This window comes from Homarus americanus, unplaced genomic scaffold, assembly GCF_018991925.1.
Source record: "Homarus americanus isolate GMGI-L3 unplaced genomic scaffold, GMGI_Hamer_2.0 scaffold36734, whole genome shotgun sequence".
Taxonomy (NCBI): domain Eukaryota; kingdom Metazoa; phylum Arthropoda; class Malacostraca; order Decapoda; family Nephropidae; genus Homarus; species Homarus americanus.
Window position 1 is genome coordinate 10,883,724 of NW_024733126.1, and position 18,356 is coordinate 10,902,079.

An 18,356-nucleotide genomic window follows, 5' to 3' on the forward strand; every position below is an offset into this window, starting at 1 on the left:
ACATCGGCTATGTCCACAGCACGTTCCCCTTTTTCAAATCGGGTTAATACATCCATTTTTGTAGCAAGGGTAATGGTCTTACATTGCCTCTTCACTACACTAGCATCAGAAGCACTTGGTGGGCGCTTGGAAGCCATTTCGAATGGGTAGAGTTTTAGAGCAAAAGCACTTAAGCACACACGAATGATGTGAAGTCGTAACAGAGACTGGCTTGGCGTCGCTTGGGGATGCTGTGACGTACCGCGAGTGAGGGCAGCCCGCTGAGCCGAGAGAGCGTAGCACGGCCAGACAAGAGCGGGTGAAGCGCCGTAGAAAGTAGTCCGTGGCGACGCAAAACGACGTAGTATCAGATTACCGGGACGTTAAACGAATTTTTGGTCTCTAAAGTGCAGTGACGTAGTACCGAAACAACGTTAAGCGAGGACTTAATGTATGTTTTAAATTCTTATCTCGTATTAGGTGCTTTTTACATTTCTATTCACCCATTTTTTTTAATATGTAGTCACTCAAAAAACTATCCAGACTTGGGGGTTCAATGAATTTCAGAATGAACACTGTGACCCATTGTCTCGGTAGGGTTGTCAAAATCCTTCGTCCAATGCATCATATTTTCTCAACACAATTTTGTAAAGATAGGTTTTTGAGTGGCTGTACCTTGCACATAAAATTTATTTACACATGAGTCCAAAATGTTCCCTTCAGTCTTTCAAAAGGTGTGTTGCTCTATACATGTACAAGTAATATTTCCGCTAGCCAGAATCCCTCAAACCCAGAACTGTCCAACAGCCAGAATTGGAATTTTCTGTAGGAAATTTTCCCAGTGCCTAAAAAATTCCGGGGATGGGGGAGTTTTTACCGGATAGGAGAGATGACAATCAGGCACATTTTTCGGGAAATTCCAAGAAAATTTTTCCGGTACCCAGAAAATTCTAGGGATGGGGAATATTTTTCCGGGTTAAAGAGATGATGTAATGCGCAATTTCTGGAACTTCCAAGAACATTTCATCCGTTACCCAGAAAATTCTGGAGATGAGGGATTTTCCGGCTTTGAGAGTCGTCATGTTACACGAAAATCTCTCATTCCCAGAAGTGCTCTGCACCAATTGTTCCGGCTAACAGAGATATCACTGTATTGTACTTCTATTTTACCAAGGCCTGCAGGGCATTTCCAATTCTTCCTTGAAAATTTTAATACTCTTGGGGTTTAGGCAAGCGCTCTCCCATGAGACGCTCGGGGTCTGGCCTGTTACTCAGCTCACTGTACTTGACTGCACCACACGAGAGATAATTGTACATAATGAGTCATAGCAAGCTTGCTCTTTGAGATAAAAAGGTGGTATTTGTTGCAATAGTATTGTTAATAAATTATCTCCAACAGTTTCATACTGTATGAGTAATAACGATAAAATAATTATTTCTATACACAGAATTTTTGTATATGCTTAATGAAAATGTTTATACTGTACATCACTTTATACCTTCTTTATTTTATGTGATTGCAATATGAACCTTATTCCATTATAAGGCGTACATATTTAGGAAAAATGGTTATCGAAGAAAAGCTGTAAAAAATGCAGTGATGGCTGTACTAAGATTGGGAAAGATCTTGGTTTGGCTACTTCTAGTGCAGCCACAATATACTGTAAAAGCATACTGGACTGAGATCAGATAAGCAGCTGGGCAGCAGTGATAAGGTGGACAACCCTACTCATCTCACGGAGTAAGGGCCTTACTCAGCCCATCCCTTGGTGGTAGTGAACACAGAGTGCCCTCCCATAAGGTAATGTACCAAAGTTAAACAGTATTTCAATATTTTTCTTTCATGTGTTTGGTAGTAAATTACAGTAGCTGTGTACTATTTATCATTAGTTAGGTAGGTTTTGTTCATGTTTGTAGACCCATTTCGTGTGCTTGGTGTATTTTTGTCATTGGGAAACTGAACCTTATTTTTTTCCCATATGTTTATGGTTTTTTGGAACCTAAATCATCCTTTTAAAACATGACTTCCAAATATTAAAACGAGTGTATATTTCATTGTTACTCACTCCAGAAATGGAAATTAAAGACAGTTTGAGTAAATTATTGTATTGGATAATACCAACAAAAACAATACAATCCAGTATAAAACTGACACCACTGTAGGCTTAAAAGAATACACGTGTCAATACATCACGAAAAAAAGTAAAAAATTAAATAATCAAGAAAGGGTAAAATAAGTTGACGAGATTTTATGATGACCTGTACATCGGATTAAAGTGTGGAACAACCTGGTAATACAAAAGGACTATTATACAACATCTCTAATATAGCCTTCCATTTTTCTGTCATACATGAATGTAAAATAGAATCCAATATATTGTAGACATTTAATGTTCCATTATTTATGACTGAGTTGTATATACAATATTAAAATGGGGACAGATCCAGAGTTAATTAAGATGAGTCAAATATGTGAATCAAAATATTATTTTAAAAAGAACCTTTTACATTATTCTTACAAGAAAAACAAAACAAAATTAGTTTAGTCATACTGTATTTTTATGAGGGGGATGAAAGTAATGAAGCTATCAGATCACCTCATAATCTTCGTGATTTGTGAGTTGAAGAAAGAGTCCATTAAACTGATAGCCTGGCTGAGAAGAGTGGCTTGAAGACAAGGAGCTCCTTTAATACACCAAAGAAAAAATTCCGATGATAAACAAAAGGCTATCATTTTTGTAATTTTACACGGTTCCTCATTACGGAGTCAACTCTGGCAAAATGCAAAGCAGTACTAGTTATTGTCCCCTGACCCTTAAATGCAAAATAACTGCAGTACCCTTTCACAGCAACTACATGTACAGTAATATGTGACACAAAATGTCTACAAGCATTTTGCATATGCCATCATCCATGAGGAGCTTATAGTGTAAAGGATAAATGGAGTCCAATAGAAGTACAGTGCTGTATGGACCCAAGTCCAATATTCTGATGCAGAGTGTATGCTATCCAAGTTTGTTATTGTTGGTCTAATAATTTAAAAGTGACAACCATAAAAAAAAAATATTTACCACAGCATAATTTTTTTTATGGGGGGGGGGGGGATGTTCAAGTAAATGACTACGGTTATTACTTCAGCACTCACAAGCCTAACTCACAATCCTATTAACAATCAGTAAGTCATAACTAACTTAAGTTAGATAGGGTCAGAACTTATATTCTGATCAAATAAATTGTGACTGGATTGCAATGGAGAATGTTCATGTTAATTTTAACACATTAGTAGTCACTTTCAAACAAACCTGGTTAATTAGGCTAAGATTAGTTTGATTAAAACAAAAAAAGCATGTGATTATAAGATTATCCACTAAAAAGTCAACAAAAGGAAAACGCAAAGTTCAATAAGCAATTTGAGTCGGGTAAAATCAGGATACTTAACAGGAAAATGCCTACAGCATTTCAATATTTTCCATCTCTATCTGTTTCATTCATCTAAATTACATGACCATCAAATGACCACCTTGGATAGTATGAAGTGTATCACACTATATCACAATCCCACATGTTGATCCATAATCTAACTGCACATCTTTTGGCTCCCATGAATTAAACCCGAGAATGGCAAACAAAAATTATATGGTCAGTGTCGAGTGTCTAATACAGGTCTATATGCATGGCTATACAAGTAAACATACTGATAGTTAAACTTGAGAAACTACACAAAACAAAGAACAGAAATAATCTTTCCAGCATGTAATACTGCATAAGTGTGGACAGTATACTGTACTGTATACAAATTTCACACTTAACCAAGTCATTCAATAGCAAACACAAACACAATGATCACAACAGACAAAATTTGAAATATTATATCAGATGCTACTATGTCAGCCATGAAAAAATTATATACTGTACTACTGTATAACAAAATTAAACTATTTTGCTTTACCAAGTGGGAGAGAAAACCGTATATGTACATATTAATTTTTTTTTTTTTTTTTTTTTTTGCAAACTGAATCTGCATGGCACTTGTCATTTATCCTCTTGTATTTAACCACCACAAAAAAATTCTCTACACTATAAACATATCTGTGGTAGACTTGAATTGATCATTTTGGAGGTTAGATGGATACTTGCCTGGGTACCGAGAGAGTTATATAATTAAAATGAATCGTGGAAAATCAAGGGATATATTGAAGAGTATAAAAAGTTTTGTAGTACTGTATTAACTTGGTCCCAAATCTTTGTTTTGAATCTTCCATGTCATTATAACTGACTTAAAAAATTCAATTGGCAAAGCATTGACTCTTTCTTTAGCTAAGCTATTATAGTCTTATGATTATAATTTAACAACCTAAAGCAACACACACAAAAATTATTTCTTATATTTCAAGAACTTTAACATATCAAATACTTTCAACAAATTGTGTGCTGGAAGCTACAACAGTATTTTCCTGGGACAATTGATCAAGAATAACCTTTTGACTTTTGTTATATTCCTCCTCAACATTTTTGCATTGCTTAGCTTGAAGGCGGCCACGAGGTGTGTTATTAGATGCAGTATTCTGCACTGAAGTTAGTGGACGGCGCATCTAGAATCAAGATGCATAAGTAATTAAAGTAAAATTTTCCAAAGATGGCATTTACTGGTATGCATACAGCAAAAATAAGGAATTCATGATAGGATTAAAGTAATTTCATCTAAAAGATCACATTCCTTGGAATTTCTGTCCAGTTTTAAGCAATTCTAATATCTGTAGGTGAAAGAATTAAATCTCAAACTATGATAACAACAATAGTACCACTAGCAACATACCTTGTCTGTCGATCCACCACATGGGAAAAGCTTTTTCACCAAAGATTTCTCCTGGTCATCCATGTTTTCACTGGCTGCTGCCTCTTCAACTTCAGTACTATATTGGTCTGCACTGTTTTCACTGTCATTTTGTGTAATGGGTTCTGTATCAAAAACTGAAAATTGAGATACTATTTTAATACATCATCCAAATATAACTGGACAATAAAGTCATAACAAAGAACAGACCAACCTCCTGATGAGACAGTAAGATGACAAGTAGTGAAATGATAAATAAATATTGTGTCTAATAATTATATGCCTTTGTTAGTGCCTAGTCTTTCCTTTTACCAATACACAACAGATTATGTAAGACTGGCATAATTCAATCACTTCCTGTAAAATGTTAGATCCCAGACGTCAACTTGATTTACAATAGTGTTTTTTATTTCTGCATGCCTTTTCCTGCATGGCTCAAGGTAGCTGGAATCAGGAGCAACACACTCTTCCTTCATATTACAAGCTACCTGGCTTAAGGGCAATAGCCAGAAAAGTAGTTACTAAGTCATCAAGTATTAATATACTGTATCAATAGGAAACTTTTGGCTTTACACACCATGTTCTTTTTCATCCAAAGGTGTTCTGGGAACTTTTGTTGTAGGTGACCTAGGATCATTTTCAGTGTCATTGCTCCCATTAGAAGTGCTTGATACAGACTCAAGCTGCTCGAGTCTGGAAGGTTTGAGATGAAAAGGACGACGACGCTCAGTGTTGGTCTCAACAACAATAGGAGTCCGGTTCACCTGGAAAAATGAAAGTCTCTTGAAACTATATAAAAGATGTTCAACTATGTATAAATGAAGTAATTCAAATTCTCCTTTAAACACAAATTTGCAAGCATTGGGCTGTGTTGTGCTGGTCAAGAAATTTTCTTGGGTAATGATTCACTTTGGATAAAGTTTTCACTCTTCAAAGCCATTTACCAGTTCAATGTAGGATGAACAAGATAAAGAGTAATCATGCACATACACACACAGGATCTCCTTTTGTTTATTGTCATTAATTCATTTTTACTACTGTAAAAGATGTGTTCTCTTATGGTAGTCCCCAAATATCTACAGTACTGTATCTGGGTTATGTAGTCACTTCAACACAACCTCGCACTACACATTAGCAGCACATTCTCCCATAAAAATCACTAGATGACATCCACGCCACTCATTCCGGGGAATTAATTCCCATATTCTTTTAATCTGTCCAATCATAAAAATTTTCTAAATTCATTAATACCATAAACAAATTCTTCTCTCCCTCCTGAAACTTTGCGCTTAGGTTCATTAAAAGAAACATTTGATCAACAATAATCAGAGTATTATTGGACAAATTTACTTTTTTAAGTGCTACCCCGCCAGAGGCACTGTCATCATGAGTGTTACCAGGAATACACCAAGTAAATCATCGGCAATGATTATGTCATGAAAATCATATAAATTTTGCATGTGCAAGTTGATGAGAGAATCATCTTTGAAAATGGTTTATCTCAGGTGTAATTACACCATTTTTAATAACTTTACACAAAAAGAGAGATCTGCAGTTGGCTTCTGAGAAAAGTCCTGCTGCTTCACATCATCAACATCACCCTGTTATGACCATTTTCCATGCTTGTGTGGGTTAACCATGATGACCTGATGGCATGGCATCCCAGTTGCCACCTGGTAAATTTGTAGCTAGTTTTATGGCTGAATGCTTTTCCTATTGTCCACTTACTTTTACAGACTGGAATTGGACATTACAGTGTATGCAGGGCTTCCAAGCACCTTTTTAGCTGGCAAGGCAGTCACATCTCCTTAAGGTATTCAAAGATTACCAACCTCTACCCGAAAGAAGCAACACAAGAATACCTTAGTGAGTATGGTTTGCCGGCCCCATAACATCCATTGATTCCACCTTCACACCTGACCCCTTTCACAATCTGAAATTCATTCAAAGCCATCAAAGGCAAACCAATGAATATAAAGCATATAAGGCAACAGACTCACATCTGTGTTAGGAGAGCGAGGATCACTAGCGAGCACTTTCAGACGTGGCGTGCCATCATTACTGCTGTCTGGAGTGTTGGTTACCTGTTGAGGATAGCAAGAAGAAGGCTATGATACTGTATATAGTATTTGAAGTAAACCTGTATAAAGCTCCTATTGGTTGAGTAGATGAGTGTGAGAGGAGCATCAGTGACAAAGTGTAAGCAAACAGACAGCGATTCTTAACCTTCCTGGAATCAAGCGCCTGACAGCCCAGTTGGCTATCCTTGATCAAGATGCTTTACTGTTTACCATTGTTGTTACCTGCATTGTCTCTGCATACAAGAAATTGTATACCTGTACAGGTACTCCAACAGCCTACATGCACTGTATACCTACACTGTCTATATTCATGCTGAACTGTAAAACTGCAGTTTATAAACATGCTTATCCAATTGTAAACCTGTATAACAATTATACTGAATAAACATCAACATTCTTGTTATTAGTGTATTATTATTTTTATTACTATAAATGTTTATATGCACAGAAAAAGTATAGATGTTTAATTATTTTTCTGATGTTTATAATAAAATAATTACTGGATGCCACACTAAGCATACAATAAATAATTACCCGGGTACCCAATTATCTGTTTCTTCAGAGACCCCTAACACAATTCCTCCTCATTTAATTTTAACAACTAATTAGCAAGTATAGTAGACGACTTTGTCATATTTGACATTTAAATTACAGTTAACAACAGGTGGGTGAATATTTTCTATTAACTTTCCATTAACTATCCTGCTTTACATTTAATAATAATTTTTAAAAACCCTTAATACTGTACACTGTCCGCATCATCGGGCCAGCCATTTTTGTTTTATGTTACACAGGTCATGGGTAGCTCCTGCCTTCCTCTTGGGGAGTGTCTGTCACTTACTGCAATAACAAGTGTGCCAAACATCATGATATTGACAGTGTGAATCATGCCTTGGACACATGACTGAAGAAGGGAGATCATCATGAGCCCTGAAGATATCAACAGCTGCGGCTTTGTTCTCAAAAATTACACGCCAAGGACTGACCTTCATAGAGAGATGCCACCTTACAACTACGCAATTCAAATTCCAGAGCTTGCGTTAATGTTCGAAATAAGGCAAACAGAGTATTAGGTTTTATATCTAGAAGTGTAAGTAATAAGAGTGCAGAGGTCTTATTGCAACTATATCTTGCGCCAGTCAGGCCACACCTCGATTATGTTGTTCAGTTCTGGTGCCCTTATTGTAGAATGGATATCAATTCACTGGAGTCGGTGCAGCAAAGAATGACGAAAATGATTCCGGGACTTAGAAACCTTCCATATCAAGATAGATGAAAGAAACTAAACTTGCATTCCCTAGAAAGACGAAGTGCGGGGAGATATGATAGAAGTATTTAAGTGGGTGAAAGAAATCAATAGAGGAGATATAAAGTTCTTATAATATCCGAGCAGGATAGGACCCGGAGCAACGGATTGAAGTTGGATAAGTTTAGGTTTAGGAGGGAGATAGGAAGGAACTGGTTCACAAATAGGGTGGTGGACGAGTGGAACAAGCTTAGCAACTTTGTAGTAAGTACTGGAATGCTGTAAAGTTTTAAAAGGAGGCTAGATAGAGTCATGGATGATAGAGAGTGGTAGTAACTCTTGACAGGAGCTGCCATGCACAGGCCAACCGGCCTATTGCAGTCTCCTTATTTTCTTATGTTCTTATCACATGACATCCAAACTTATGCTCATTTCCCCGTAAACTTGTAATGTACAGCTACTCCTCGACTTACGACCACCTGGACATATAATTGCCCCAGTCGTACAATTTTTTTTCAAATTACGCATTTTCGAGTCCCGACATTAGTGACTGCGCTGTGTACTGACAAAATTTTCGTTTGTAATTCCTTTTAAAATGGTTGGCATGCTTAAAAGTGAGAGTTTTGTGGTGCTGAGAAGAAAAAAAGACACCCATTTTAGATTTTCTATGTATTATCTTTGCATTTTCGACTTAAGACCTGGATTTGGGTCCCTAACCCCGTCCTAAGTCGAGGAGTGGCTATATTATGTTTAAAATAGAAATCTCAAAATAACTTGAAAACTATAAAATTCCAACATATATGCTTTACTGTAGAGTAAATTATCTATTTTCTCTATCTCTATATAAGTATCAATATGGTTCTGCACATGACAACTTCAGGTAAATTTTTTCAAGTGGACAACCAATGTATATTTTTTTTAGCAATATTTTTTTTTCCGATGTTCTAGGCAATTTTAAGACACTTTTCTTCTTTGACGTTTCCCTCGCAAATTACTTAAATATACCAGGGGGCAGCGCCCCCTGGTTAGGAAGTTAGATTAGGTATTTTTAGGTCATTTGCGAGGGAAACGTCATAGAAGAAAAGTGTCTTAAAATTGCCTAGAACATCGGACAGACATATTGCACAACAAAATATACATTGGTTGTCCACTTGAAAAAAATTACCCAACTTGAGACACAGTATTAACCTAACACAGCGATACTTTGCACAGAGTGAGACTGCTAAAATTGCCACAGGAAAATAATTTATTATTTAGCCTTAACTAGTAGAAATTTAAGCAATACAGAATCTTTATATAGTTCCCTTACAGCAATAGGAGTCCTCGATATGTAATCAGATGGTGAACGAGGATCCCCAGGCAAAACATGAGTATTTTGGGGAGTCCCTGGAGCCTTGAAAATGTCCTCCATGTGTTTGCTTGCTAGGCCTCCCATTGTTACTCCTGAATCTGGAAATTAACAGAAAAATGTCATCACATAAAAGAATATACATATCATCAATTAAATAAATAGCATATTAGGAACATGTCATGACAGAAACAAAGTTCAGGTACATTCTGGAGCCAATAGTGTGGCAGACATGACCACCAGCCTCAGTGGTTGACAGGCCGATCAGTGGAGAAGAGGATAAAGTAAAGTCAATTATAACTCATTAAACTTGATGTACATGTAAAGAAAGGGCCATTAGATATAACACCACTGTATGCTGACACCAACTATACACCCTCACTAGTCACCTCAATGGGCTGGACAAATGGTCACAGGAAACAGAGACACGCGAGGGCAGGTTTTTGAAAATGTAAACATATGACGTCACAAAATAAATTAACCAATCACCGTCAAGGTTAAGCTTCATATACCTGACGTCATGACTTCTGGCCAATCAGAGTTAAGATAAAGCCTCAGCGTCTACCACCCAACTCCCTTCCTTAACTTTAAGTCAATATTTGTATTTAATATTAAGGAATTATTCTCATTTTTTTATCAATCACGAAAGAAAGAGCATTTACTCGAGATGTTGATTCATAACGTGTTCGGTACCTATATATTTATCAAGGAAGATATATTCCTTGATGCTTATTCACCATTAATGATTGTATCCCTTACAACTTACAAGTTATATTGTGAATAAAATTGTCTTGTGTTCCCTTAATTAAAGTTGCTCCTGACCATGGTGTCTAAAAGGTTTGTTGCTCCTTGGGTTTTAATTTAATAAACTATTGACGCCTTTCCTTTAGTTTTAAGTGATATGGACATTAGAAGACAATTTTCAGTTTTTTTATATTATATATTTAGTCATTCTATTATAAATAATGTTAAGTAAGTCTTATAAAGGAGCGGGGACGATATAATGAACTTGAATAAAAATACTTCTGATGAAATAACCTGGGGTGTGTATCAGTATTATATAGCAGAGAATTATTCAAACTGGCAAATATGCAATGAAGATATCAAATTTATACTTTTTTTTACAATATAATATTTTATTTTATATTATTACTGTGAAAAAAGAGAAAAATAGATTTATATTCTGTTTTATAATAATCAACGTTAGAACCTGGAAATAGACAACACTAGCAGAAGATCAGCTGGTCCGGCAACACAATATAGTGGATCAATTATACCAAATGTTTCACTGTTTTATAGTACAGAATGTATAAATTAATGAAAGGAAGGTTTGGGTAAGTAAATGTGATTTTTTTTCCTTATCATTTAGGTTGAGAGGTAATGTTGTGGGTATATTAAGCCTTCACTAGGCCGGATGAAATTTTTGAAATTGTATCATAAATCCAAGGAGGTAATTTATGGACCTCATATATTGTTTGTATATAGTATGATGTAGACCACCTGATTAGCTCTGGTAATATATGGGACTCAACATGATACTGGCTTACGAAGGGGCCACACCTAAGTTAGCCATATTTACAATTTATATATATTAACATGTGAACTACTTAATATGATGTGTTCCTTAACCAGCAACTTGAGGGAATTAATGGATTCTTACATATTTTTTCTTTAATAAACCAATATGATCTTTACTTCCATGGGAAATGCATATTTATGGACATACAGTATAACCCCTACACTAGCAGTAACAATGATTTCTTCCTGTGCGGGCGAGGAAACCTGATTTGGCGGCCAAAATTCTGTGTGCTAAGATGGAGAAGAATTTTTTATTGTGAATAGATCACATTGTTCTCTACCAAAAATATGATGTGGAATTAATGGCTAAAGTGCTTCATTTCAAGAAAATCAACATAAGAAGACTTGGTGTGATACAGTATTTCGTTTTGCCAAAGAGATATTATTTATAAACCAGGAAACACCAAAACCAAAAAAAAAAATTACTTTTAGATGTTTAAGAATTTAAGAAAGCAAATTCATATTTTGTGAATTATCAAGACTCCACTGTACTTTTGTGTTTATTCTCAGATATGCAGTTCGAGTAGTGGGGGTGAGTCAATCAAGGTGGGCTAGACAGAAGTTATGTCATCAGAATGAGCGAGACCAAGTAAGTATTGATGGCTGTGGTTTACATTACCTATATATATATATATATATATATATATATATATATATATATATATATATATATATATATATATATATATGAGTACCATATCAATGTGTTGATGTTAAATTACAGGTTATCATATATACAGTACCTTGGGATGCAGGACCCTTTTAAATACTGATACCTGTACTTAAATCCCCACACAACTTTTCACTGTGAAAATAGACTTAACTTTATTTCATTCTTCCCTTGTAACTATATATATATATATATATATATATATATATATATATATATATATATATATATATATATATATATATATATATATATATATATATATATATATATATATATATATATATATATATATATAGTATACAAGTATATATACACCTGTATTGTACTGTATTTAAATTTATCTGTTTGCCTTACAGGTCAGAACAGTGTTTGTACCAGTATTACGTCACTACTCGTCACTATTACCTGCACGAGGAAATCTACTCACACTTCCGGGTCCAAATTATGGCGTACCTTCTCGGGGAATAGGAATGCTTATAGCCAGGGTGCTTCGTGGAGCTCTCAAAATACGCTACCTTGTGCTTGGTGGAAGTCTCGCAGGTGGCAGTGCTTTAGCAAAGGTATAGTTTTCATCTTATGGAACAATTTAGGGATACTGTATGCAGTTATATCGCAAGCTAGTTAATGATATCTTCCAACCGAAAATGTATTTTGGGGAATGGGAGGTACAGCTGTAGTATACAGTATAGTTATGATGATATATCCATCCATCTGCCTATGACTGTAGACACTGGATTTCCTAGTAATAACTAAAGTTCTATTAAGTACATTATAACCAAACATATTATGTAAGTTCTTCATACACAGGTAATGATGTGTAATGTTTTGCTCTATCCTTTGACAATGCTATAATGTCCATATCAGTTTCATTATTCTTTATTCAAAATAAACATGAATTAATTACATGAAAATAGTCAATAATTAGTCTCCTTTATGTTTTGTTTTTTAACAGCCAGAAGCTGCTTATTTCGAGCATTTCTTTAACAGCAAATAGAAAGTAGAATAGTTAATCAAAGGCCTAAATAAAAGGGAAATAATTTTCATATCCCGTGATTAATAAAAATATTTTGCTAATTATTTTGTGGTTGGTGAATGTAGGGTTTAGCTGTACTCTACATTGTATTCATTACAAGATACAAGGGCGAAACTTTTCCAAGAAATTGAATAGTAAAATCTGCTGTGTAATGATGAAGAACTTTTAAATACTTTTGTATATTGTTCATATCTGTTGAAAAATGCAATGTGGTATTGGTATGTTAAATTTACACTGCTCCCATGCCATGCCATTGGCAAAATGAGTAAAAAAGAAAGCCACATATGCCAAAGTACTGTACTTGGTTACTATTGTGTCCACATTTTAGCATCCTAACTCAAAAGTTGCTTGAGATATTACCTAGACAAGCAAGCAAGAAAGAAAAAGAAAAGATATGAGTAGAAAAATATTTATACTGTATTAACACTTGTAATGTTTTTCTTGGTCATCCCATCAGACATACGAACAATGGAAAGAAGCTCTGCCAGACACAAAATTTCTGGAATCTATCATGCCATCACAAGAAGAATTGGATGCTGTTAGGAGTACTCTCATATCATACAGAGACAAGATCAAGAATGCTGTTCCAGAGTTTACCCTTGGTAACAGTTGTGACTTGAAGTTTTTGTCTTCTTTTGGTATAATTGACATGTTCACTATGGTATGAGTAGAATGCTTTTAGTTTTTTTTTTTTTTATTATATATGTATGTATATATATATATATATATATATATATATATATATATATATATATATATATATATATATATATATATATATATATATATATATATATATATATATATATATATATATATATATATATGCTGATAACCACAAGGAAAGAAGAAAACACAAAGTTCCCAAGCGCTTTCGTGTAATTCACACACACACGCAGTGGTCCCTTGGTTAACGAGCACAATCCGTTCCAGCAGGTTGCTCATTAACCGAAACCATTGTTTCAATGGGTTTTTGGGTAATTGGTTGCAGCTCACTGAAAATTGCCTAAATTCAACAAAAAAAGTAGAAAAGTTCACTTACTTTGAGGTGTGTATGTAGAAGGCTCCTTGATGATGATGATGATGTGAATTTGAAGTGGGAGGTGGAGGAGGAGAAGGGAGAAGAGAAGGAAGTGGAGGTGGAGGAGAAGCATTTTACTGCTTCTTGGAAGGTGAGTCACCTTCCATGAAAATGTCAGGAACCTCTGGACTGACAGATTCTCCACCATGAACATCCTCTCTCCTTGAAGTGGAGGCTGAGGGATAGCATCTTGTTCCCTCTGCCTTTTACTGAAGAAAGTGTCAATTGTGGTCTGTGAGGCATCTTTCCTCCTCACCATTAACTTATGTTTAAAAAAGGAGACCACTGAGTCCTCAACATGACACAAAGTTAGTTCATTTTTTTCCACATCTGAGTGCTTTGAAGCCAGTTCCCTGAACTTCTCCCAGTAGTAAATCATATCTTTCAACTGTTTAGCTGATATATGGTCATCACTTTCAATTTCCTCCTCACCACTGTCAGCCTCTACCTGTAACATCTCATCCAGTTGCTTCAAGTCATCAGGAGTAAGTTCCTCCTCATGAGACATCACAAGCTCTTCCACATTGATGACTGGCACTCCAAATCATGTAAAACTACCAACAGTTTAGAAACAGGTCGAGTAACATTGCTCGGAAAGCTTCGAATCACATCTACCCATGACCAATGATACTTTTTGGGGGGACTGTACATAATTACATAATTCAGACACACATACACTGTATTTTCATTTAGGAACTCATTGATGCAGGCTAAAGTTAGCATGTGATACATATCACTGCAGTGTGCAGGGAGCAGACATTCAAGCAATTTGTGTCATTCATTTTGTACAATATATGACTGTCGTCGCACTGACATACTCCTAGCTGGGCACGGGTGTGACTCTACCTTCCTGTCTTTACTCTGAGGTTGTGACATGAGTCTCAGCCTAGTGAACGACTCGCATTGAAAATCTGGAATAAATTTCTTACTAGAGTATACCTCATATACTGCCATAAAAGAGTTCAGATTGGTTATGTATGTCGCAAATTTTTTAGCACTAGCTGACTTGTCCATTTGTGTATAGGGCATAGGATTATCATTATTATTATTATGGTGATTATGATATTCAGAATGTTGCTCATAGAATTATTTACCACGTTATGAAAAGTTTGATCATAATTTCTTTCAGTGCATTGGATGAGACAATTATAGGATGAAAGCCAGAGTGAAATGGAGTTATATGAAGTACAGTGGGGTATGCTATAACGAACGGATCCTACTACGAATATTCCTATAATGAACAGTTTTACCTATAAAATTGAGAATGCTATAACGAACGAAACTCCTACAACGAACATTATTTAATTTAATTTTTTTTTTTTAATTTATTGTTTTTTTATTACAAATATTAATGATATTTTTTATTTCAGGGGTTTAGATGCATATTTATGCACTTTTTTACAATTTTTACAATTTTATATTATATTTTTCAGTGTTAAGTGGTTGTATTTGGGGGCCTGGAACGGATTAATCCTATACCGAACGAATGCTATAACGAACAAGGTTCTAGAACCAATTAGATTCGTTATAGCATACCCCACTGTACATACAGTATAAGGTGTTTTATATTTGCAGACCCTAAACTGAAAGAACTCGGTGAATCTCGTTATGACCAGTTAATGTTGTGGTTTAAAGAACGTCTGGATGATGCAATCAGGGCTGCTGAGGAAGAGAAGGCAGACAGTGCTGGCATCTTCTCCGATGGTAAGGAAGTTCTTGGTATGTTGTTTTATTAACAATCCCCTTCCTATCTAAGTTTATGGGATATCTAAGTTGCATCACTCATGGAAGACTATTTTTGTTGTTGTTATTATTATTATTATTATTATTATTATTATTATCATTATTATTATTATTATTATTATTATTATTATTATTATTATTATTATTATTATTATTGTTGTGCCTTATCTGTCTTCTCATCATTTAAACACTGCTTTCTTTCTATCATTTCCTGACATATATGCAGTATTTTATTATCTTGAGGGTATTTATTAGTACATAAGTTATAATTTGCCAGTCATGGATTACTACTGCTTTTCCAGCCATTTGTCATTGCACACTTGCTTGCTTCCTTCTGCCCCTGTTAGAGTTTGAGAGTTGAAAAGACCAAATTAAGCTGAGTTTGATTACTAGTTTAGGTTGAAGGAGAGAGAGATAGGATTGAATAAATACTGCATGTCATTGAAACAATCTTTTAGTTTATTTACTAAATGTTTTTTTTATATTATAATTTTCACCACCTATCAGCTAACTAGCCATTCAGGCTGTCAGTTTGTGGAAAGCAAGAGTACCCAGAGAAAACCTACAATGTTTTGTAGGGTCAGGCTGGATGACACCCTTCTCCAGTGTGAGCCAACCAAACATGTAGGTTTTCAAAGTGCACTGGTACTTGGTAATATCGCTGTCTACTCTTGAATGGTTGGTGTCTAGAAAAATTCTTATTAACATTTACAATGCATAATAGAATAAAAAACTGTATTGCTGCATTTATGTGAAATTTTTGTTTTTGTACAAGTAAGTGTCCTTGTTATTGAGCTGAGATGGATTATTAATTTTTTCTTATCCTCCCTCTATGTGTTTCCCATACTTGGAGACCCATATAGTCCCCATTTCTCTCATCTGGAAACTGATCCTTCCATATAGATAATTTCCACCATGGCAGGCAATATGCTCTCGTAGAAAGATGGTTGAAGTGAGAGGTTCAGTGTAGCCCTGCTGAGTCAGTCTGAGGGTCCAGTGGGTATCACTGAGTTGGCACCTATCTTGATCCTGACTTTGCTACCATGCTTTCTATGGTTACCTGCATCCAGTACTTCTACATCAACCTCAGGATTGTTGGAGGAATAAATACCTGACATTACTTCTCCTTAGTATAAGGTTTTATAATGGATGACAGTAATGAAGGAGTGAAGTAGTATACATCAAATGTTTGTTGTAATTCAAATTTAAACAGTATGATTAACCCGAAAATTACCGAAACAAAGTGAGTACCGGTAACATAATATTGACATGGCTGGAGCTCTCATGAAGGCACCTGATAAAGAGTATACATTTATCTCAAGAAAATTACTACTCGGTAAATAACATGTTACTTTGTGTTAATAAAGGGTGTGAAGTCAAAAGATTCTGCAAGAATAGAAGCAAACTGTGTTATCCCACAATTAATGAAGAAGTACAGTCCTACACAACAATATTAGGACACTTGTGTGCAGATAGCATCTCCTGGCATTTATTGTTGTGTTTACTACAAAATGTTATAAAAGTCTGGGAATGAATCTGGGGTTTAGTGATTGAACAGTTCTGCAAAACACATCAAACACTTAAGTTCATTATGGTCTATCATGTAAGGGAAATCCTGAACAAGCTTTGTGGAGCATCAGACAGAATGGCAGTCATTAAATTAAACTTAAATAAAAAGCCCAGATACTTACTGTACTTAGAAAGCTAGAAATATGGGGCATATCTAGAGTTGTTAGAACATTGTGTGTGTGTGTGTGTGTGTGAGCATGCACATGTGTGTGGCATGCACATGTGTGTGGCATGCACATGTGAGTGTGCGTATGTTTTTAACATGGATTTGCACCGGGAGTTAGCAATCACAATGTTTGTAATCATTTGTTTGATAGATGATGAGATAACATTCCTACTCTTTATTAATATACAGTATCAGGATATAGACGTGATTGTAATAATGTTGGGGTGGACAACTCTAGCGTAGGTGTTAGGGAGAGGGCACCTCATTCACTCATTGCCGAACCTGTTTACAACAAAATAATTTCACTATCACTTTGATTTATATACCAATGGAACTTAAAAGATTGATTAAATTTAGTAATTTTTAAGATAAGCATTAAGAATTAAAATGTCAAAAGATGGTAATGTAATATTCTGTTGACAAAGAATTTAAAAGAAAACATCCCATGTGCTGGAAGTCATCATGACTGACATTGATAAGCTTGCCATTCTCTCTATCTGAGTTTACATGTGCACAACATATAACGTGCCATGCAAGAAAACATCATAAACATGTATAGGAATCCTAACCAATGCTAGATAAAAAGTTTGTTGAGGATTTCCTCTAAATGATAGATTATAACGAGCATAAAAGTTTGGTGTGTGTTGCAGGAACTGTTTAGTTACTAAACCCTGGATTCATGTACAGAATTCCACAACATTTTGTGGTAAACACAACAATAAATGCCGGTTGTCACTATCTGCACACAAGTGTTCTGAGATTATTGTGTAGGACTGTACAAGAGGGTCACTCTTAATACAGTATGATGGATCCGATTATATATACAGTATAGCATATGAGTGATGGGTTAATGTGAGTGCGCATGCTCTAGGGAAAAGAAATGAGGAGACAGGTTCAGGAAGACCTGAATAATTGTATTGAAAGTTTACTGCTAGAGGAGTGGTGGTGATAAAATTTTAATTGCAAAAGTGGTTGATAGAGAAATAAAGAAAATGGTAATGGAATACAAAAGAAGAGCAGATGAT

General features: G+C 35.3%; 2 protein-coding genes across 7 annotated transcripts in view; one reads left to right on the forward strand and one right to left on the reverse strand.

Annotated features, from left to right (window-relative positions):
- Nucleotides 1-2,069: 2,069 nt before the first annotated feature.
- On the reverse strand, nucleotides 2,070-10,008 carry LOC121869345 (cell division cycle-associated protein 3-like). 2 transcript variants are annotated; one of them, XM_042370659.1, is made up of 6 exons: nucleotides 9,878-10,008; nucleotides 9,450-9,589; nucleotides 6,814-6,897; nucleotides 5,391-5,577; nucleotides 4,796-4,950; nucleotides 2,070-4,571 (listed from the first exon to the last, which is right to left on the reverse strand). In XM_042370659.1, exons 2-6 carry the CDS (start codon nucleotides 9,573-9,575, stop codon nucleotides 4,386-4,388), a joined length of 738 nt encoding a protein of 245 aa, XP_042226593.1. In that variant the 5' UTR covers nucleotides 9,576-9,589; nucleotides 9,878-10,008; the 3' UTR covers nucleotides 2,070-4,385. The 2 variants fall into 2 exon arrangements, with proteins under 2 accessions (XP_042226593.1, XP_042226592.1); XM_042370658.1 differs by lacking the exon at nucleotides 9,878-10,008 and adding an exon at nucleotides 9,695-9,786.
- A 698-nt stretch (nucleotides 10,009-10,706) lies between these two features.
- The window catches only part of LOC121869346 (dynamin-like 120 kDa protein, mitochondrial), a 46,073-nt gene continuing 38,423 nt past the window's right edge, over nucleotides 10,707-18,356 (forward strand). For all 5 annotated transcript variants that reach the window (XM_042370660.1, XM_042370662.1, XM_042370661.1 and 2 more), the window contains exons 1-5: nucleotides 10,707-10,822; nucleotides 11,577-11,655; nucleotides 12,096-12,299; nucleotides 13,230-13,374; nucleotides 15,429-15,557. In XM_042370660.1, coding sequence (XP_042226594.1) covers nucleotides 10,794-10,822; nucleotides 11,577-11,655; nucleotides 12,096-12,299; nucleotides 13,230-13,374; nucleotides 15,429-15,557 — 586 coding nt within the window. In that variant the 5' untranslated portion in view covers nucleotides 10,707-10,793. The remainder of the gene's footprint in view (nucleotides 10,823-11,576; nucleotides 11,656-12,095; nucleotides 12,300-13,229; nucleotides 13,375-15,428; nucleotides 15,558-18,356) is intronic.